The 18149-nt window shown below is 37.8% G+C and overlaps 1 protein-coding gene across 3 annotated transcripts in view; it reads left to right on the top strand.

The window, feature by feature from the left end:
* creb5b (cAMP responsive element binding protein 5b) overlaps positions 1-17398 on the top strand; it is a 143478-nt gene extending 126080 nt beyond the window's left edge. For all 3 annotated transcript variants that reach the window (XM_057833406.1, XM_057833405.1, XM_057833404.1), the window contains 4 exons: positions 1226-1567; positions 3557-3784; positions 6192-6300; positions 9921-17398. In XM_057833406.1, the coding sequence (XP_057689389.1) occupies positions 1226-1567; positions 3557-3784; positions 6192-6300; positions 9921-10075 (834 nt within the window). In that variant the 3' untranslated portion in view covers positions 10076-17398. The remainder of the gene's footprint in view (positions 1-1225; positions 1568-3556; positions 3785-6191; positions 6301-9920) is intronic.
* Positions 17399-18149: the final 751 nt, after the last annotated feature.

The following is an 18149-nucleotide window of genomic DNA, read 5'->3' as shown; positions in this document are numbered from 1 at the left end:
GAGAACGTCTGTCAGACAGTTTAAGCTAAAAAGAGAATGAATGGATACTGCAACAAGACAATGATCCAAAACACAGAAGTAAATCAACTCAAGAATGGTTTCAGAAGAACAAAATACACATTCTGGAGTGGCCAAGTCAAAGTCCAGACTTGAACCCCATTGAGATGCTGTGGCATGACCTAAAGACAGCGATTCAAGCCAGACATCCCAGCAGTTCTGTAGAGAAGATTGGGCCAAAATTAGTCCTGATCGATGTGCCAGACTGATCTGCAGCTACAGGAAGTCTGGTTGAAGTAATAGCTGCCAAAGGGGCACGAAAATGTTAAATGTGATGGTTCACTTACTTATTTCCCCCCTTCTGTCATTGTTTGCATACTATCCTCATTAAAATATGAAAACCTAAAAATGTTTGGGTGGTTTTAGTTAAAGCAGACGCTGCTTTTTCATCTGTGTGATTTTGACAAAGATCAGATCACATTTGATGGTGATTTTATGCAGAAATGTGAGAAACTCCAAAAGGTTCAGATACTTTTTCATACCACTATATGTCGATGCTGAGTTTTTATGAGACTGTTTTTTTTTTGAAAAACCAAAAATAGTCATTTGCCCTGTAAGTGGGTAAACACAATATAAAATAAGAATTTAAAAAAGTAGACAAACTGTGTTGGTTCGTGAGTAATATGCAGTCAGCGTGACAATACCTCTCTCCGTATTGTCTGTCCGACAGTTAGATGTAAGCATAATGGAAATAATGCAAAAATCCTGACATATTACTGTGTGAATTTTGATTTGTGCATTTAAAAGGCATCAAAATGCTTGATTCTATAATGAGTGTTCAGAGTGTTCTTTGTCCTATCTCATGAAAAGTACTAGTCCATCGTCGTATTGCATGAGCGCATGGTTGATTTTCAAAAAACAGTAGCAAAATTAAGTCGGTGGGGACTGGTGAAGAAAACAAGGAGAGCTATACTTGTAGAATGAAGAATAAAAGGTGTGAGGAAAATCAGTTATTTTTTTATTCGAAGGTTTCAAGCCTTCTTTTAATTAGGTATCGTACGCTGCTACGTGTGGGCAATACTCCGAAGTCCTGTTTGTCTTTAGGTCATCAATTATATGAATTGTAGACCATCTTATTATTGCTTAGTAATACGTAAACTAATCCTTTGTAATGCCAAATCCTAGTTGAAAGATGTTACATCTAAGATTTGTTGTCCTTTACGTTCAGAGGTTGAAGGCTGCACTTTCACACCACCCGGGCACCATCGCCAACGGAAACATGAACTCCATGGGCCATATGATGGAGATGATGTCGTCGCGGCAGGAACAAGGCAACCACCATCACATGCATTCTCACTCGCACCCGCACCAACACCTTCAAGCGGCCCAACACGCGTACCAGCATCATGGCCATCACCACCACAGCCAGAGCCACGGACAAAGCCACGGCCAGGGAGGCCACCATCACCCGCAGGGACACAACCCCCATCACAACTCCCACAACGCTCATCTCCATCCTGGGCACCCACATCAGACATCACCACACCCTCAGATGCACTCAGCTTCACAGGTAAGAAAGTCTCAACCAGTGACAGTCTTACTATTATGGATCTTATTGGTTTAGGATTATACATTTGTCCTGTGGTAACTATCCTCTACACCCATCTACACTCCCTGGTTAGACGTGGTGTACAAACAAAAAGCAAATACTGTACTGTAATTTTTGCACTATAAGGTGCACCTGTCTATAAGCCGCCACCCACCAAATTTGACACGACAACGGCATTTGTTCATAGATAAGCCGCACTGGACTATAAACTGCAGCTGTCCTCACTGTACTATGAGATATTTACACCAAAAGATATAATCCAGTAACACTTTGACAGCGGCATGATAAGAATGTTAGGGTGAGAAGCTCGGTCATCCGGGAGGGACTCAGCGTCGAGCCGCTACTCCTCCACATTGAAAGGAGCCAGCTGAGGTGGCTCAGGCATCTTGTTTGGATGCCTACTGGACTCCTCCCTGGAGAGGTGTTCCGGGCATGTCCTACCGGCAGGAGGCCCCAGGGACGACCCAGGACACGCTGGGGAGACTATGTCTCTCGGCTGGCCTGGAAACGCCTTGGTATCCCGCCGGAGGAGGTGGTTGAAGTGACTGGGGAGACGGAGATCTGGGCTTGCATGTTAAAGCTGCTACCCCCGCGGCCTGACCCCGGAAGTAAGCGGTAGATGATGAGATCATAAGAATGTCATAAGACCAAATGAACCACCATGAAGCTTTGAACCATTTGGCTGCAAAGGTTCCTTGCTTCAAGAAGCTTCAATTTGGCCACGGGTTCATTTGGGGGAGACAGTCAACCTCTGCTGCCACCTGTTGTCAACACTGTTGTCGTCCAACATGGCTCCTAGCATGTGCAGCATTCATGTTCTGTGCTATTTATTCTTCAGTTACTGTTGTAGTTGTTTCGTTCATTGCTAGTTATGGAATTTGGTAACATTTTATTTGAAAATGGCGCCATAAGACTGTCGTACGACCATCAAAATTATGACATGACACTGCCATGAGCATTAATGAATGATGGTGACAGATGTCATTTTGTGTCGTCCGCCAAATTATCTCCATTTTGAACGGATGTAAAAGATCCGAGCTGGACATAAATGGAGTTAGTGACAAAGCTTGCCATTCAAGTCTTCTTCTGTATCACTTTCGAACGCCTCTGTAGATATAGAGCACACCAAGAGTGCCCTTCTCGTGGATGTCATCATCTGATTGTAAGTCGAAGGCCCAGCCAGTCTATGAAAAGTAAATGTAATTTGAGATTTCTAATCAGATTTCAAGTACCTTTTCAGTTAGGAAAAATCTGATTTTTTTTTATTTTTACAAGTGTGCGGTTTGGTTGGAAAGCCTCACATATTTGCTTTAGTGTTCAAGTATAGCTCACAGACTTACATACAACTTGATGTAAGCCACTTTGTCCTTGCATTGTCTTAGTTCCTCCACTATGTTGGATAATGGACTGTCCTTGCAAGTAATACAATTCACTGTAAGCTCCAAATGTGCCATTAATGCATTAAAAGTAACACCACTTTTGATGTATACTTGGCATTCATTGAAATGGCTTGCGCTTTCTGTGCTTCTCATAAGAATACTAACGTTCCAAACGGCTAACACTTGACTGAGCCAAGTTTGTGTCAAGATCTGTCCGTCTGCGTACACTTCTGTCTACTGGTGTTAGGCTGAGTGGAAGTGGGTGGTGGAAAAGTGCCTGACGCCTCTTTAACTAGGAAGGCAGCTTGGTGAATCAGTCCAGTCACTCACTCATTGAAGCAGATGTTGTTTTCAGGCAGTTGGCACACTTGAAATAGCTTTGGGCCTCATGTATGGACGCTTGTTTGTGTTTGGAGAGCAGCGGGGTGGCTGCAGCAGTCAGGTGTTTGGATGTTTTCCAGGTGTGTCACAAAGATTGCGTCTGTGGTTGAAAACTGGCAGATGCAAACTGTCTCATTACAGAGCTGGGTTATGATTAATCCCGCCACTGACCCCCCCTTCTGTGTTTCAGATGTCCCCCGCCACCCAGCACATGCAGCCAACGCAGACGCTTCATTCTCCGCCTCCGAGCAGCGGACGGCGGCGGCGAGTGGTGGACGAAGATCCAGATGAACGTCGGCGAAAGTTTTTGGAACGAAACCGAGCAGCGGCGACACGATGCAGACAGAAGAGGAAAGTGTGGGTGATGTCGTTAGAGAAGAAAGCGGAAGAGCTCACGCAGACTAACATGCAGCTTCAGGTACAATAATGAAAGAAGAGCAGAAAGTATTACTTTACCACCAACTAATTACAGCAATCCTCTCCATGAATACTTTTTTTTTTAAATACAGGACACTATATCAAAACAAATGTGTCGCATGAGTCAAACTGTCACCATAATGAAACATTTACTGCATCATACATGCATCAGTGTTGTTGACATAGAAAAATATTTTCAAAGAAACAATCTTTAAATTCAATGATAGTATAATGGAATGTGACAACCTGTCATACAAGTGTAAACAAGAACAAATGTGCTACAACAGATAGCAACCGGCTGTGACCAGTTGCATAAACCAGTTTTTCAACCTTTTCTGAAAAAAAAAGAAAAAAATCTTGCGGCACACCACAAACCAAAAATGTTCCAAAATTACTTTCTGTACATTATATTTAATTATAAAATAATTTCTCAATAGTTATACTTACTCAGTTGGAAACTTGAGCCTGTTTAGATGAACACAAAGCCGATATCCTTGCAGGAATCTTCCTCAACGGCTCTGTCTCTATTTTTTTTTATAGCAGTTAGGCTTGAAAAGCTCAGAATTATCAGACAGGGAGACTTTATCAATGTCTTTAACGGCATCAGCCGAGCATCTCGCTGACAATGGCTTTGCAGGCAGGTAGTGTTAAGGTCTCTGCCATAAGTGTGGGACTTCTTGATTTAGCAGAAGTTTAGCAACAAGGTTTCTGGCTTCAAGGGCTTTCTTATTTACCTTTGTAGTTTTCCTTAAAAAAAGTGCCTGATTCTCAGTTTTCACGAACGCGAACAAAGTCTATCGACCTGTTTTGAAGCTACAGGTGTTTCGTTTGGAGATGACGTGTGGGATAGATGCTCATGTCATGTTCAAGAGCTGCTCGGATTTCTAACCATCAGCCGCCTAGCTGTCCTCGACAATGTGTTGGAATAAAACACAGGCGGAGGGTTGACGATTGGCACATATGGATAAAACGGAAAGGACACCTTCGTGTATATTGACACTTGACAAGTCTAATCAGATGATGTACATTAGACATTTTCACGGACAGCAAAGTGGCTGATGGCTAGAAATCCGAGCAGTTCTTAAAGGCGACGAGTAATACCTCACTCATCTGCACACGACCTCAACGTTATACCTACTCCTTCCTTCCTACAGCAACGCCACCTGACGATGTCAAAAAAAAACAAAAAACATATTGGATAACTTCTCACGGCACTCCAGACGATCTCTCATGGCACACCAGTTGAAAAACACTGGTATAAACTGTATTTATCCCTAATTGATTTGACAACAAACCCAACTATTTTCTGACCATTTTGAAAATTGATTGGATTTTAATTGAGTGTCTGTCCCCTAAAATCCAAATTGTTTTGATATCAAAGACAACAATATTATGACCAATTTGAACATTTATAGGATTTGAATCAAGTATCCATTAACATTTTTGTTGAATAATCATGTCCTTCCATAAACCCTACAGATATGTCCTACGCTTACTCCCAATTGATTGGATTCAAAATACAACTATTTTCTGATGACTGGAAATTCGTTGGATTTTAATGAATTTAAGTAATTAAGGAAACAACAATTTTTAAAAAATTAGGCCCTGAGCGTCAATAATAATATATTTCTAGTAAATGCATAATGAAGTTTCAGATCAATCCAGCCATTATTTAGGGAGAAATAAGCCTCGGAAAACAACACGTCAATAATGACTCATAAATGAATAAAATGCTAATTAATCAGGCTTGATTGGTCATATCTATTGAATTTCAAGAGGATACGAATAACTGAAAAATCTCATTGTTTTCCATTAAGTACAGATTTATCAGGGAGGAAACTGGAAATTAGTTCCGAGGTTCGATGAGCATTGACCCATAGAATATACCTACCAAATTTCATTGTGATCGGTGCGTGAATAAAGGAGAAATGGATGAAAGATGATACAATACACACCCATCAACAACAACATGACCTTTCAACCTGTAAAAAGTTACATTGAAATTTATGTACTTGAGGTGAAAAAAATTACAGGGAGGGAGGTGGGAGGGTTCAAATAGTAATTTGCATTGTTGTTCTTCTTGTTGAGGACAGTAACATTATTCATGGATGGGTCAGAATTAAATTTGGTAGGTACTGTATATTCTCGGGGATGTAGACACATTGATGCTCAGGCTTGTCATGTAATTACTCCAGTTTTTCAAAACATGGCAGTATTGGGTCACTTTTTGTTTTGCTACCGTGCAGTCGTAGTTCATTTGAACTTGTTTTTTAAGTACAAAACTGTGAAAAGACTGTAAAAAGGCATTGTTAACTTTGTTACTTTTCTCATTAAACACACTTTCCCAATTGATATAACTGTGAAGCATTGCATCTTAAAACATGGTTGTGTTTTTTTTTTAATTGCAGAATGAAGTGACGATGTTAAAGAACGAGGTGACCCAGCTCAAGCAGCTCCTCCTCACACACAAAGACTGTCCCATCACCACTATGCAAAAAGACTCCCAAGGTTACCTCAGTGAGTCACTTAAACACACACACATCTCACACCAAACACACACTTTAGTCTCACGGTGTAGCTAACGCTGCCGTGGAGATGCTTTGTATTATTGAAAACAAATGAAGACATTTCACATAGAGCTTATTCTCTGAAACCCGATGTGACAAATACGTCATGAGCTGCAGTTTGTATCCCAGCGTGACGTCAGAGCCCCACCTTTTGATAGGGATACGAGACATTATAATTAGGATAGTAGGCCTCCCCTGTGTACTTCCAGAGAGGAAAAAGAAGCTCATATCCCTCCTGTCTGAATGTTGCTTTTGTAAAGGGGAGACACTCCTCCCAGACTGGGCGAGACGTTCATCAATGAGTCTTAAGTTGTGCACACATGTCCACTTTAATGTGACCGTAATTCGCCTGGCGTGTTTACAGGGCTGAGGGATTCCATTTTCCATTTTTGTGTTATCTGCTCACGGTGTATTTTTACAAGAGAATGAGTGAGCGAGTGTTTGAAATCTATCTAAAGAAGGTGTGTGTTAACGTATGCCCCTTAGCACCATAGTGTATACAGTCCATCCTGTGGGATTAACACGTAGATTTATTTTTGAGAGTTTGTGTTGTTGTAGTTGGATATATCTGACAGTCATGTCACCAACAGCAAGCAACATTACAAATGAGTGCGTTTATATAGTCAAATATGATTATTTTGCTGTCAAAGCCTTCCCCTATTGTGCTTTTAGCTGCTTTTATGAGTAAAACCTCTGTTTGGATACTAGATGTCACAAAATTAGAAAATGTTAGTAACAACATTAATTTTCTACTTGACATGTGCCGGTGGGAAATTCTGACAATATGATAACCTTAAGCAAAAATATCACGGTATCACGGTATTGCAATTACAGCTCTAAAATGAGTTACTTTGAGATATCAGGGTAAAAAAAAAAAAAAAAAAATTCCATTGAACAGGATTTTTATTTTTCAAAACATATTAGTAAATTGGAACTTGGTATAATGTTAAGTTAAAAATAAATAACAAATATTCTAAACAAAATTAAAATAAATGCAGTCTTTTTGCTGAACGTAAACTCACAGTCACAGCTTAACATTATTATTATCAGACCACTAATGAATTATTTTCCATAAAAAGCACGTGTGTATGACTCATATCATGTTACATTATGCACACACTCTCCTTCTCAACACAGACAGTTGCCAGAGAGAGAAAAAAATGTTTTACCACCACTAGACACACTAAACACGCTGAAGTTATCTCTCGTTGCTGGTGGAAAACGTTCATGATAGTGTTTGCTAACGTTTAATTTTGTATAAAAGCGAAATCATATTGGAGGTATTGCATCCTCAGCAGCTACCCTTCGCAAACATGTTTTACATGTCCGTTGGCCTTCCTCCTCTAAGACGCAACCGTATGTAACTTTTCTGTAGCCGAAGTATTCTCATACCAGTGATTTCATTTTCTTCAATGGGGGGAAAAAAAGTTCAGGAATTTTCACCTCCTCCAGCCATCGTGCAGCACAGCTGACTCAATGACACTGAGCAGCAACCAGTGGGGCAGGGTTGAGCCTTGCAGCTGCAATCGAGGGATATCTCCCTGCATTTATGGTACATAAAAAAAAGCTAATGCCTTAGGCATGGTATGACGGAAAATTTTTACAGTTTTGAAACCGTGACGTTTTCATACCACGGTTGATTATCGGCACATGCCTATTTTCTACTTGTAATATTTTGTTTCACAAAAAGCTCATTTTAAGTAGCGCACCTAAAATTTGGCTAACGAAAAGTGTATTCTCTTATTTGGTAAAAAGTGGTGTATTGTTAATAATATATAATAACAGTTTTTGTTGAGTTTGTTCTGACAGCTGTTTTAACTTAATTTCAGGTGCAGAATCCAAGACGATCTTAGTTTTTCTCGATCAAATACATTTTTTTTATTGATAGGATCAGTATTTTCTTTAAAAAAAAAAAAAATGTATGTAAGTAAGTATGTAAGTATGTGGTTGTTTTAGGGCAAGTCATATTATTTTTGTCGTTATGGAAGAGATATTGAGAAAAATAAAAAAGGCATTTTGTCTCACTAACTAGGCAATAAAGAGACATTTTGGGGCTAAAAAGAATGACTCTTTCCAGAGGCTCATAAAAATGCATCAAATTTCAAATTTCTGTTAGTTCCATTATGGATGGGACAGCTGGCGACATGACTTTTTAGTTGCTTTGGGAAAATAAAAAATTCTTGTTATCCACACAGAATTCCAAGCAATTCTCACTTACATGCTATCTAGAGAGTTTGTATAGAACATCAAATGAAAATTTCGGGGGGGAAAAAAAATAAACGATGGACTCCATTAAATCCATTGCAGAAGAGACAAATTTGTCGCCCTTTGTTTTTTAGGCTATTTGACAGTTTGATGGCATTAGTTCACATAATTTTCAAGTAGGAATGCGATATTTAATGTTTTTACATAGCATATGGCTACTGTAATTCTAATTGTGTGCGTATGGTGACAACATAGTACAGTGGTACCTCTACATACGAATTTAATTCGTTCCAGGACCTTGTTTGTAAGTCGAAATGGTCGTATGTCGAGCAGGATTTTCCCATAGGAATACATTATAATTCCATTAATTCGTTCCAAAGCCTAAAAACATACACTAAATTCTTAATAAATACTGCTGGCACTGTTACAAATGGCAATTAAACATAGAAAAACAAATAAGTTATAAATAAATAATTCAGAATAATATAATAATAATAAGAATAATTAATCATTATTCCTGTAAATAATGTAACGAATCGGATTCTAATATGGCGGACACTTTTTACTGTCCCTGAACGCACCGCGAAGGTGACGTCTCAGTGAGATAGGTCGGTGCTGTAGAGATAATACTTTCGTTTTCTTGAGAGCGGTCAACTGCTTAAGACAATGGGCGTTTTGTGTTGGATAAGTTCTTAAATAAATGATAAAAACGTGACGAAGCTGGCGATTTCCTTGGCAATGTTACCACAATAATAATTGTCACCTTAACTTATAAATAGTGGCGAACGGTGGTCGGAAGAGGACCATGGAGCTGTATTGTTGAGCCAGTTCAGGGACGCGCACCCCAAGCTCATATTTTTCTATAACTTGCATCTTCATTTCAAAGGTAAGCATCACTTTTTTCCTTGTTTCTCCAACTGTATCAACTTTTTTTGAAAACTGTGTTGATTTCTCACACAAGAAAATCCACCGTGCGTTCGTTTGCAGTGCTGTCATGTCGTCGTATTTCGAGCAACTCGTCGGATGTAGAAACAAATGGCGGCTCAAATTTTACGTCGGATGTCGAAAAGATCGTGTGTCGAAGTGATCGTATGTAGAGGTACCACTGTATAGGTAAACTAGATAAAAACCTTACATGCTAGATAAAAACTGACTGCAATTTGAAATCAACATGCCAATTTTAGTGTTAATCAGCATAAAAACCTAATTCATCAGAATTTTTTTGTCGTTAGTGTTCCCGAAACCATTTTTGAGAATAGACGGCAGTCAAATCACCTTTTTTACACACAGAAAAGATACTTGAAGTACTCAAATGTTGATGTGTAATCTGAAGGTCATTTACCATCGGCAGCGATGTGTCCGCAGGTCCAGAAAGCAGTCCGTCAGGAAGTCCATCTCCAGCTTGCACGCAGCAACAAGTCATTCAGCACAACACCATCACCACCTCCACCACCACCATAGGTGGCAGCAATGTGCACGGACAAGCCAACAGCCGAACAGACATTAACCCCATCCACTAGGGGAGCTGACGAACTATTCAGCCCTTGTGGTCGCCCCTCACGCCTGCCTCCGCCCCGAATCACCTCTGCTTTTTTGAGGCTCTGCAGCTGCACATGTCACCCCCCACCCTCAACCCATCAAGAGAAACCTCAAAGGCCTCCAAGGCTGTTCTTTTTACAGTAGCCATGGTATGTATTTTTATAGACCCTATAATGCATACATGTTTTATGGTATGTTGCCTATCTTTTTTCTTTTTTTACACTTGATTTTGTGAGCAGCATTGGTGTGCATTTTTTTACCCTGATGTGTAACGGTACAAAATGGACCAAAGTGTTCGTGGAACAAGAGGGAAGAGACTGGAGACTTAAGTTGGACTGGATCATGAGTCAAATATTTCCCTGCACAGCTTTCTATGTGGACAGATAGCATGTTCTCACAATTGTTTAGTAGAACATTTTACTCAAGGTAAAATTTAATTTTTTGGAAAAAAAAAATTCTGTAACAATTGTTAAAACCTAAAGATACGAGCTGCATTCTAGCTGATTTGCTCAGTGATGTATTTTTAGGATTTCACTTTAGTAGTTTCTTGTATTATTTTCATTGCAAGAAAAAAAATATATTGAGCAAAACAAATTGTTTTTTGTACAATGGCCAACTAAATTCTTGTGAGAACAGGTATAGACTTTATATCAAGTACATTTAGGTCCTGATGTATTTCAGCAATTAGGATATGACTGCATGAAAAAAATAACATCTATATCTGATTGAAGTCTTGACTTTTGTCACATTTTTCCCCCACAAAAATACACTACAGTAGCATCTTGAGGTATAAACGTTTTGAGTTGCAAAGTCACAGAACAAATCTGTACATCAGGACACCACTGTAAACAAGGCATGTGCCAGTATGAGATTTTGACGGTGTGATAACCTTAAGCAAAAATACCACGGTTTCACTGTCTCACGGTATTGCAGTTATAGCTCTAAAATGTGTTATTTAAAGATGTATGGGTTAAAAAAAAAATCCACTGAACAGGATTTTTAAAAATAATTTTTCACATCATATTTGCAAATTGGAACATCAACATGAATATGATGTTAAAATAAATAAAACAATAAATTACATAATTGATCATGAATATGATGTTAAAATAAATAAAACAACAATAAATTACATAATTGATGAATTAATCAATAGAACTTATATACTAAACCCACTGCCACAGCTCAAGTTGCTAAGCATTAGAAGAAAAATATTTTCCATAAAAAAATAAAAGCACTTCTAAATAAAATTAAAATATTGCGGGCACTTCACTGACTTTAAAGCGCAATCTCAATTTTTCCAGACTTACTCATTTTCTACATATTTCTCACTCAGTCCAAGTTATGATGCAGGAATGTGAGTATGTTTACCTTTTCTGGGTTAATATAACATTACTACTATTAACATTAATTAGCAAATAATTAACAAAAATGGCGCGTGTGTGTATGATTCGTATCATTATTTACACATTATACACACACCCCCACACACACCTTCTCTCAACACAAAGTCACCAGAGAGAAAGAAATAGCACAGGCTGTATTAAGAAAATGTTATTTTGAACAGATGTTTACAATGGCATAAGACTTTACAAAGTACGCTTATAGTGAGGATAGTGAGAAAACAAGTTAGCCATCTTGACATGCTAACGAGCCACGTTAATAGCCTCGTCAACAAGCTTATATTATACTGTAGTATTTGTTTTACCATTGCTAGACACACGAAGCACGCTGGAGTGAACTCTCATAGTTGGTCGGAAACGTTCATGACCGCGTTTACTTATTAAATTTTATGTAAAGTGACAGATGAGTTCACGTAAATGTGAAATCATGTTGGAAGTGTTGCCTGTGTCAGTTGTCCTTCCCCCTCTAAGCCGCAGCCGTCTGTTTTTTTTTCGGTAGACGAAATACTAATACCTAATACTAATTCCATACAAGTGACTGTCTTTGTTGAGGGGGGGAAAACTCAGGTGTAGTGTGATTGACAGACACAGGACAGAGCAACAACTGGAGGGAGAGGGGGAGCTTTGCCGCTTCAAGCCATTTCTTTCTGCATTTTCGGGACATAAAAAATAGCTAATACCATACAACGGTATGACGAAGCATTTTAGTGGTTTTGAAACCATAACGTTTTCATACCACAGTAAACCTTGAAATCGGTAACCGGCACATGCCTGCTGTAAACTAATACCAATTAAGTTCCATTTATATCCAGACAAAAGGACAAAAGTGTAAATACATCCCACCCATAACTTTCTCTCCAAAACATGACCAAAAAAACCTGTTCAAATACATAAGGACCTAAATGTAAATGTGTATGTTGCCATCTCAACAAGTAAGGTGTGACGGTGTCACCTCTAAACAAATCACCATACTCCTTCTTTCCTTCCCAAGGAGACTGTTTAACCTCATTGCTGCCAGTCTTAAAGAATCACATGAACTTCATGGTGATGGTGAAAGCTTCGTGTTGTGTGGGTCACATCAAATAACTTCTGAACACTGTGATAGCAGCGGGGCAGCTTTTCGAGTCACAGCAATCTTCTCCGGGACCACCCTAAGCTTTAAATGAGCGGTGGGGAACCTTTTTCCCCATCAGTTTTTATAAGTCCTCCGAGGGCCATTATAAATTTGACAAAATATGACATAGCGATCAAACAAATGTGTATTATTACATATTGTGAGCACTTTTTTAATTATTTTTAACAGCTCCTCTTGAGTTTTTATAGTTGCATGAAAGTCCGGATCGAATCCGCATATGGATAATAGGGTGCATGTCTACGTGAGAGCGCATCTCTGTTTAACTGGAGAGAAGCAATTTATGCCAGTGATTTCCCAAAATATCACAATGTGCCTCGGTTATTGTCTTTACTTACTCTGAATGTTCCTATCTATTTCAGTCTCGTTATGCTATTGATAGTTTTGCCTTATTGGCGTCTGTCTTGAATATCGTTTTCATTATTCATTATCTTCATTAATCTTTCTCAGGCATTTTTCGGTTTTGAACTTAATGGCGACATACTGTATGCGCTCCCCTTAAAGGAAACAGGAACTTTTCTTCCACCTTGTGACCAGGAATGTCCACGTGAGCACCCTAAAGCACTGTGTTGTATAGGAAAGTGAAGCAGAGCTGTCTATGCACTTTGTCCTCTGCAGTGCCAGAGGGTCGAATAGCCATATTAAACTGTCATTCTCAGTGACCTCCTTGCCCTAAATACACCAGCGAGAAACTTGTTTGGGTCTCAGTTGAAAGGAGTTAACTAAAATTCTTCTGTTACAGTTTCACTTCACGTGTTGACTTTAGTTTCTCCTAAAAAGGGCTTCATTTGAACTTTTTTTACCATTTTTACCATTAATTAGTAACTCATTGTTGGCAACGACATCCAAACCATTTGAACTGGGAGAGATGGCAGCAGTGTTGTTTTTGGCAGCCCTTTTAATTTTTGTCTTTGTCTTTTGGACAAAAATACTTATTAGTCTTAGTCATATTTTAGTCATTTCAAAATGTGTTCGTCTTCTAGTTTTAGTCAACAGTAGGGCTGCAGCCATCGATTATTTTAGTAGTTGATTAATCGATGAACTACTTAGTTTGAATAATCGAGTAATCGGATAAGGAACATAAGAAATTAAAATATTTGGGCCTGAAACGATAGAGAAAAATAAATGAGGATGTAAGTACAACAAAAGAACAATTAACTAACTTAAATAGCAAAAGTCCACAAAAAACGGCTAATTATACCTATAAACTAAATTACGAATGCATTTAAAAAAAAAACATTAGCTAAAACAAAAACTTAGCTTATGTTGGTCTTAACTGGGAGCAGTTGGATTCACCCATGTAAAATGAGTTATGTCATATTCACTGTTGCCTTTAGAGGGCAGTGAATCCACCCAAATCAATAAACTACAGTAAATGCAAACACCTTCAAAACGACTGTGCCACTTTAATTAAACGAATACTCGAAGCAGCAAAACTTAATTCGAATCTATTTTCTAATCGAATTATTCGAGTTAATCGATTAATTGTTGCAGCACTAGTCAACAGCTACTCAAAATGTTTTCGTCTGGAAAATTCAAAAGTTTTAGTCCAAAAATGTTTCAGTAGCGTCTACAAGGACAACACCAACTTCATTATGATAATAGACACTCAGCAGGAAAATTAGTACATTATTTTCAATTAAACTCGTCTAGAAGCCACGAACTCTATGGAATAAAAAGTTGTCCGAATGTTGAAGTTGATGCTCGCCACGCTAATGTTGATACAAATGCTAACGCAATTGCTATGCTAACAAATAGTTAGATTTAGTGTGGGATGACCACTCAGCTCAGACCTTTAAAAGCTAAAGCAACACTGCATATTCTTTCTTGCAAAGAGAAAACAAATCTTACCACGTTTTTCCAAACAAGCTAGATGGAGCACAACCCAGCTTGAAACACATCCTACACTCCAGTCAGGAGAGTGAGGGAGAGGCGCAGCACATCTCAGATTAGTGTCAAGAGGTGGGTAGTAATGCGTTATCTACTGGAGTAACTTTAAAAGAGAAAAAAAGTACTTATAAGAGTAGTTTTACTAAGCCATATTTTTTACTTGAGTAGATTTGTGAAGAAGAAACGTTAATTATACTCAGCTACTTTGGGCTACACTAGTCATTACATTTTTCCTCTTTTTTCTACAAATTACATTTTAATTTTTTTTTCAGTGATGCCAACAGTTGCTCTACCAGTTTCACCAATGAGACATCACAAAAATAATCACATGACTCTATTGTACCAATAAGACTCAAGTGTACAGTTCTATGATCACACCGGCCTGTTCAATCACATGGCGTCTTTAAAGCACTGTAATAAAATAAAAGTATTCGACATAAAGCGCTGCCCTCTACATGACTCGAAAGCGTGGATTTGAACCTCACTCCCAGTTTATATTTGGCACTGACTGACCACAGAAAAGGAGAGAGATGTTTCTTTTATATATTTGGCACTGACTGACCACAGAAAAGGAGAGAGATGTTTCTTTTAATTTTATAACAGGAACTATTCAACTATTCAAATAAGGAACTATTTCCTCCACTAGAGGGCACTTATGCTCTTTGGACCAATGACGCTTCAGTTCTGCAGATTTTTTTTTCTCTCGCCAGGTTTTTTTTTCCCCCCCCTTTGGCTTAATGCTGTTATGTAATAGCTTATAGTACAGTATATGAACAGTTTATTGAAATAACTGTGCTGAGAAAAAGGAATACCATTGTTTAAAAAAAATCGTAAGCAGTTACTCACAATGTTACTCATTTCTGAGGATTCTTTTCACCAAATACTTTTTTACTTGAGTATATTTTTTGGATTACTACTTTTACTGGCGTAATATTATTCTGAAGTAACACTTCTTTTACATGAGTAAAATCTTTGGCTACTCTACCCACATCTGTGAGTGACACGACCCAAACACTGCTACGATGTAAGCTGACATACTCCACGTACGATATGAAAATGTCACGCATATGACAGAAACTGTCGCATCCTCTCGTTGTCGTCTCGTTATGTTGCAGTCTCCCAAACCACATTTTTAGCTCGTGAAAATATGGGTCGTCGACGAAATACTTCGTTATCGTCATTGTTGACGAAAACAACACTGGATGGCAGCGAATGAATATCCCTCCAGTTCAAATGCATTGGATGTCTATTAGTGATGAACTAATTTCAAATTCACAGAAGAAGGATGAAAAGAGCCAAATGATTGGACATGTGTGGTCGGCAATGGCGCTGAAAGAGTTAATGATTCTCAAAAGTGGATCTAAGAATTGTGGAAAAATGATTTGCAAAAAATTAAATAAAATACACCAATTTCTCCCAATGTGATTGAGATGTATTAACAATAAAATCTAACATTTCTTTACGAATAAATTCATATTTTGTTAATAATTAGACATAAAGCTTTCTTTTCAACTCAATTTTTTCACTTTGCATATATTTTAAAATTTTGTTCTCCTAGGATTATACTATTTTACCCCAACAAAACACATCTTTATTTTAGTAAAGATTTAAAACAAAATGCATGATTGAAAAATTACTTTTTCTCTCCAAAACAAAAATGTGAATTTTCTCATATTATTATTTTTCCCCCCACTCAAATATAAGCTACTTTTTAATCCATATGGCATTTAAAGGTACATGTGGTAGCTAGGTTAATGAGGGGAGAGTTCTTGGGGGAAAAAAATACCTGTACAGGGTCCGCAGACAAAAAAATAATCCCTGGATTACATTCCAAATCAAACTCTTCTGAATGGGATATTTACAGTATTTCAACTGGAATTCTAATGAAGACATCACTGTGGGTGGGGAACCTTTCTAGTATAAGTCCTCAGGGCCATACTAAAAAAAAACATGAAGTGGTCATTTTATATCATAAGCTTTTGTCTGCCTTTTTTCTAACACTTCCTCTTGGGTTTGTTTTAAATTGCATTGTGGGCCGTATCAAATGCTCGCGGGATGTAGGTTTCCTGCTCCTGCACTCCAGGAAAGCTATGTGTTGCTTTATATGAAAAAAAGAAATACGTTCAGTGCAACTGTTTGTGTACAAGAACAATTCTTACGCGTTAATACATGTATAATTTTATGTGTAAAAGTGTAAATATTGTACATAAGGCAATGAATTTCTATAATCACATACATGTAATGCAACTACCTTTCTTTTTTGAAGGGAATACATGTGTGGCACATGTGTGTAAATAATGTTTGCATACAGCACTTGTACCTTTTGTCATACGTCGAGGCTCATTTCAGCGCTTAATTTGCTTATATGTCATGAACTGACCCTGACCCTTGCCTGCATAACTTTGTACATTTTTTTGGGTGTCCTTTTGTCGGCTTGTTTTGGCCATTTGTACAGATGTTCAACATTATCTCTGCAGTAACATTCTGAAAATAAAGCACTTGCTCTGCAACATGCAGCAAAGAGACTTGAGTTGATTTCGTAACTGGATAAGTGGAAAAGTGATTCCAGCAGGTCTTTGCGACATAAACGCTCATTATTTTATTGTCAGCAATTGATGGTGATAGACATCCAATCCATTTCACCTGGGAGCTGCCCAGATTTCCCAATTGGAATAGAATAGAATAGAATAGAATAGAATAGAATAGAATAGAATAGAATAGAATAGAATAGAATAGAATAGAATAGAATAGAATAGGTCTTTATTGCCATTGTCAACAACGAAACATTGTGAACATTGATCGCCGTCCATGGCTGTGAAAGTGTTAACCTGTTGATGCCTATTGTCGCGAAGAGGCATGTGCAGGTAATATGAGATTCTGCCGGTATGACAACTTTAAGCAAAAATTTCACGGTATCTCGGTATTACAATTACAGATATAAAAAGTGTAACTTTGAGATACCTGGGTTTAAAAAAAAAAAAAAAAGCTCTTTTTTTCGTTGAACAGGTTTTTTATTTTTCCAAACATATTAGCAAATTGGAACATTAATGTTCAGTTAAAATTAATTAAAAAAAAACAACAAAATATTCTACATAAAATTAAAATAAATGCAGTCCTTTAGTTGAGCATAAACCCACAGCTCAACATTATTACCATCAGAACAAAAATAATTGAATTATTTATAGAATAGGTCTTTATTGCCATTGTCAACAACGGAACATTGTGGACTTTGATCGACGTCCATGGCAGTGACAGTGTTAACCCGTAATGCCTATTGTCGCGAAGAGGCATGAGATTCAGACGGTATGATCACTTAAAGCAAAAATTTCACGGAATCACGGTATTACAATTACAGATCTAAAATGTGTTAGTTTGAGATGTTTTTTTTTTTTTTTTAATGCTTTTTTTCATTGAACAGGCTTTTTATTTTTCCAAACAAATTACCAAATTTGAACATAAATTTAATGTTCAGTTAAAATGAATCAAATTAAAAAAATAAAATATTCTAAATAAAATTAAAATAAATGCAGTCCTTTAGTTGAGCATAAACCCACAGCCACAGCTCAACATTATTACCATCAGGACAAAAAAAATTGTATTATTTTCCATAAAAAGCACGTGTGTATGACT

Source organism: Corythoichthys intestinalis, chromosome 4, assembly GCF_030265065.1.
Source record: "Corythoichthys intestinalis isolate RoL2023-P3 chromosome 4, ASM3026506v1, whole genome shotgun sequence".
Classification (NCBI taxonomy): domain Eukaryota; kingdom Metazoa; phylum Chordata; class Actinopteri; order Syngnathiformes; family Syngnathidae; genus Corythoichthys; species Corythoichthys intestinalis.
This window is presented reverse-complemented; position numbering and strand designations above follow the sequence as displayed.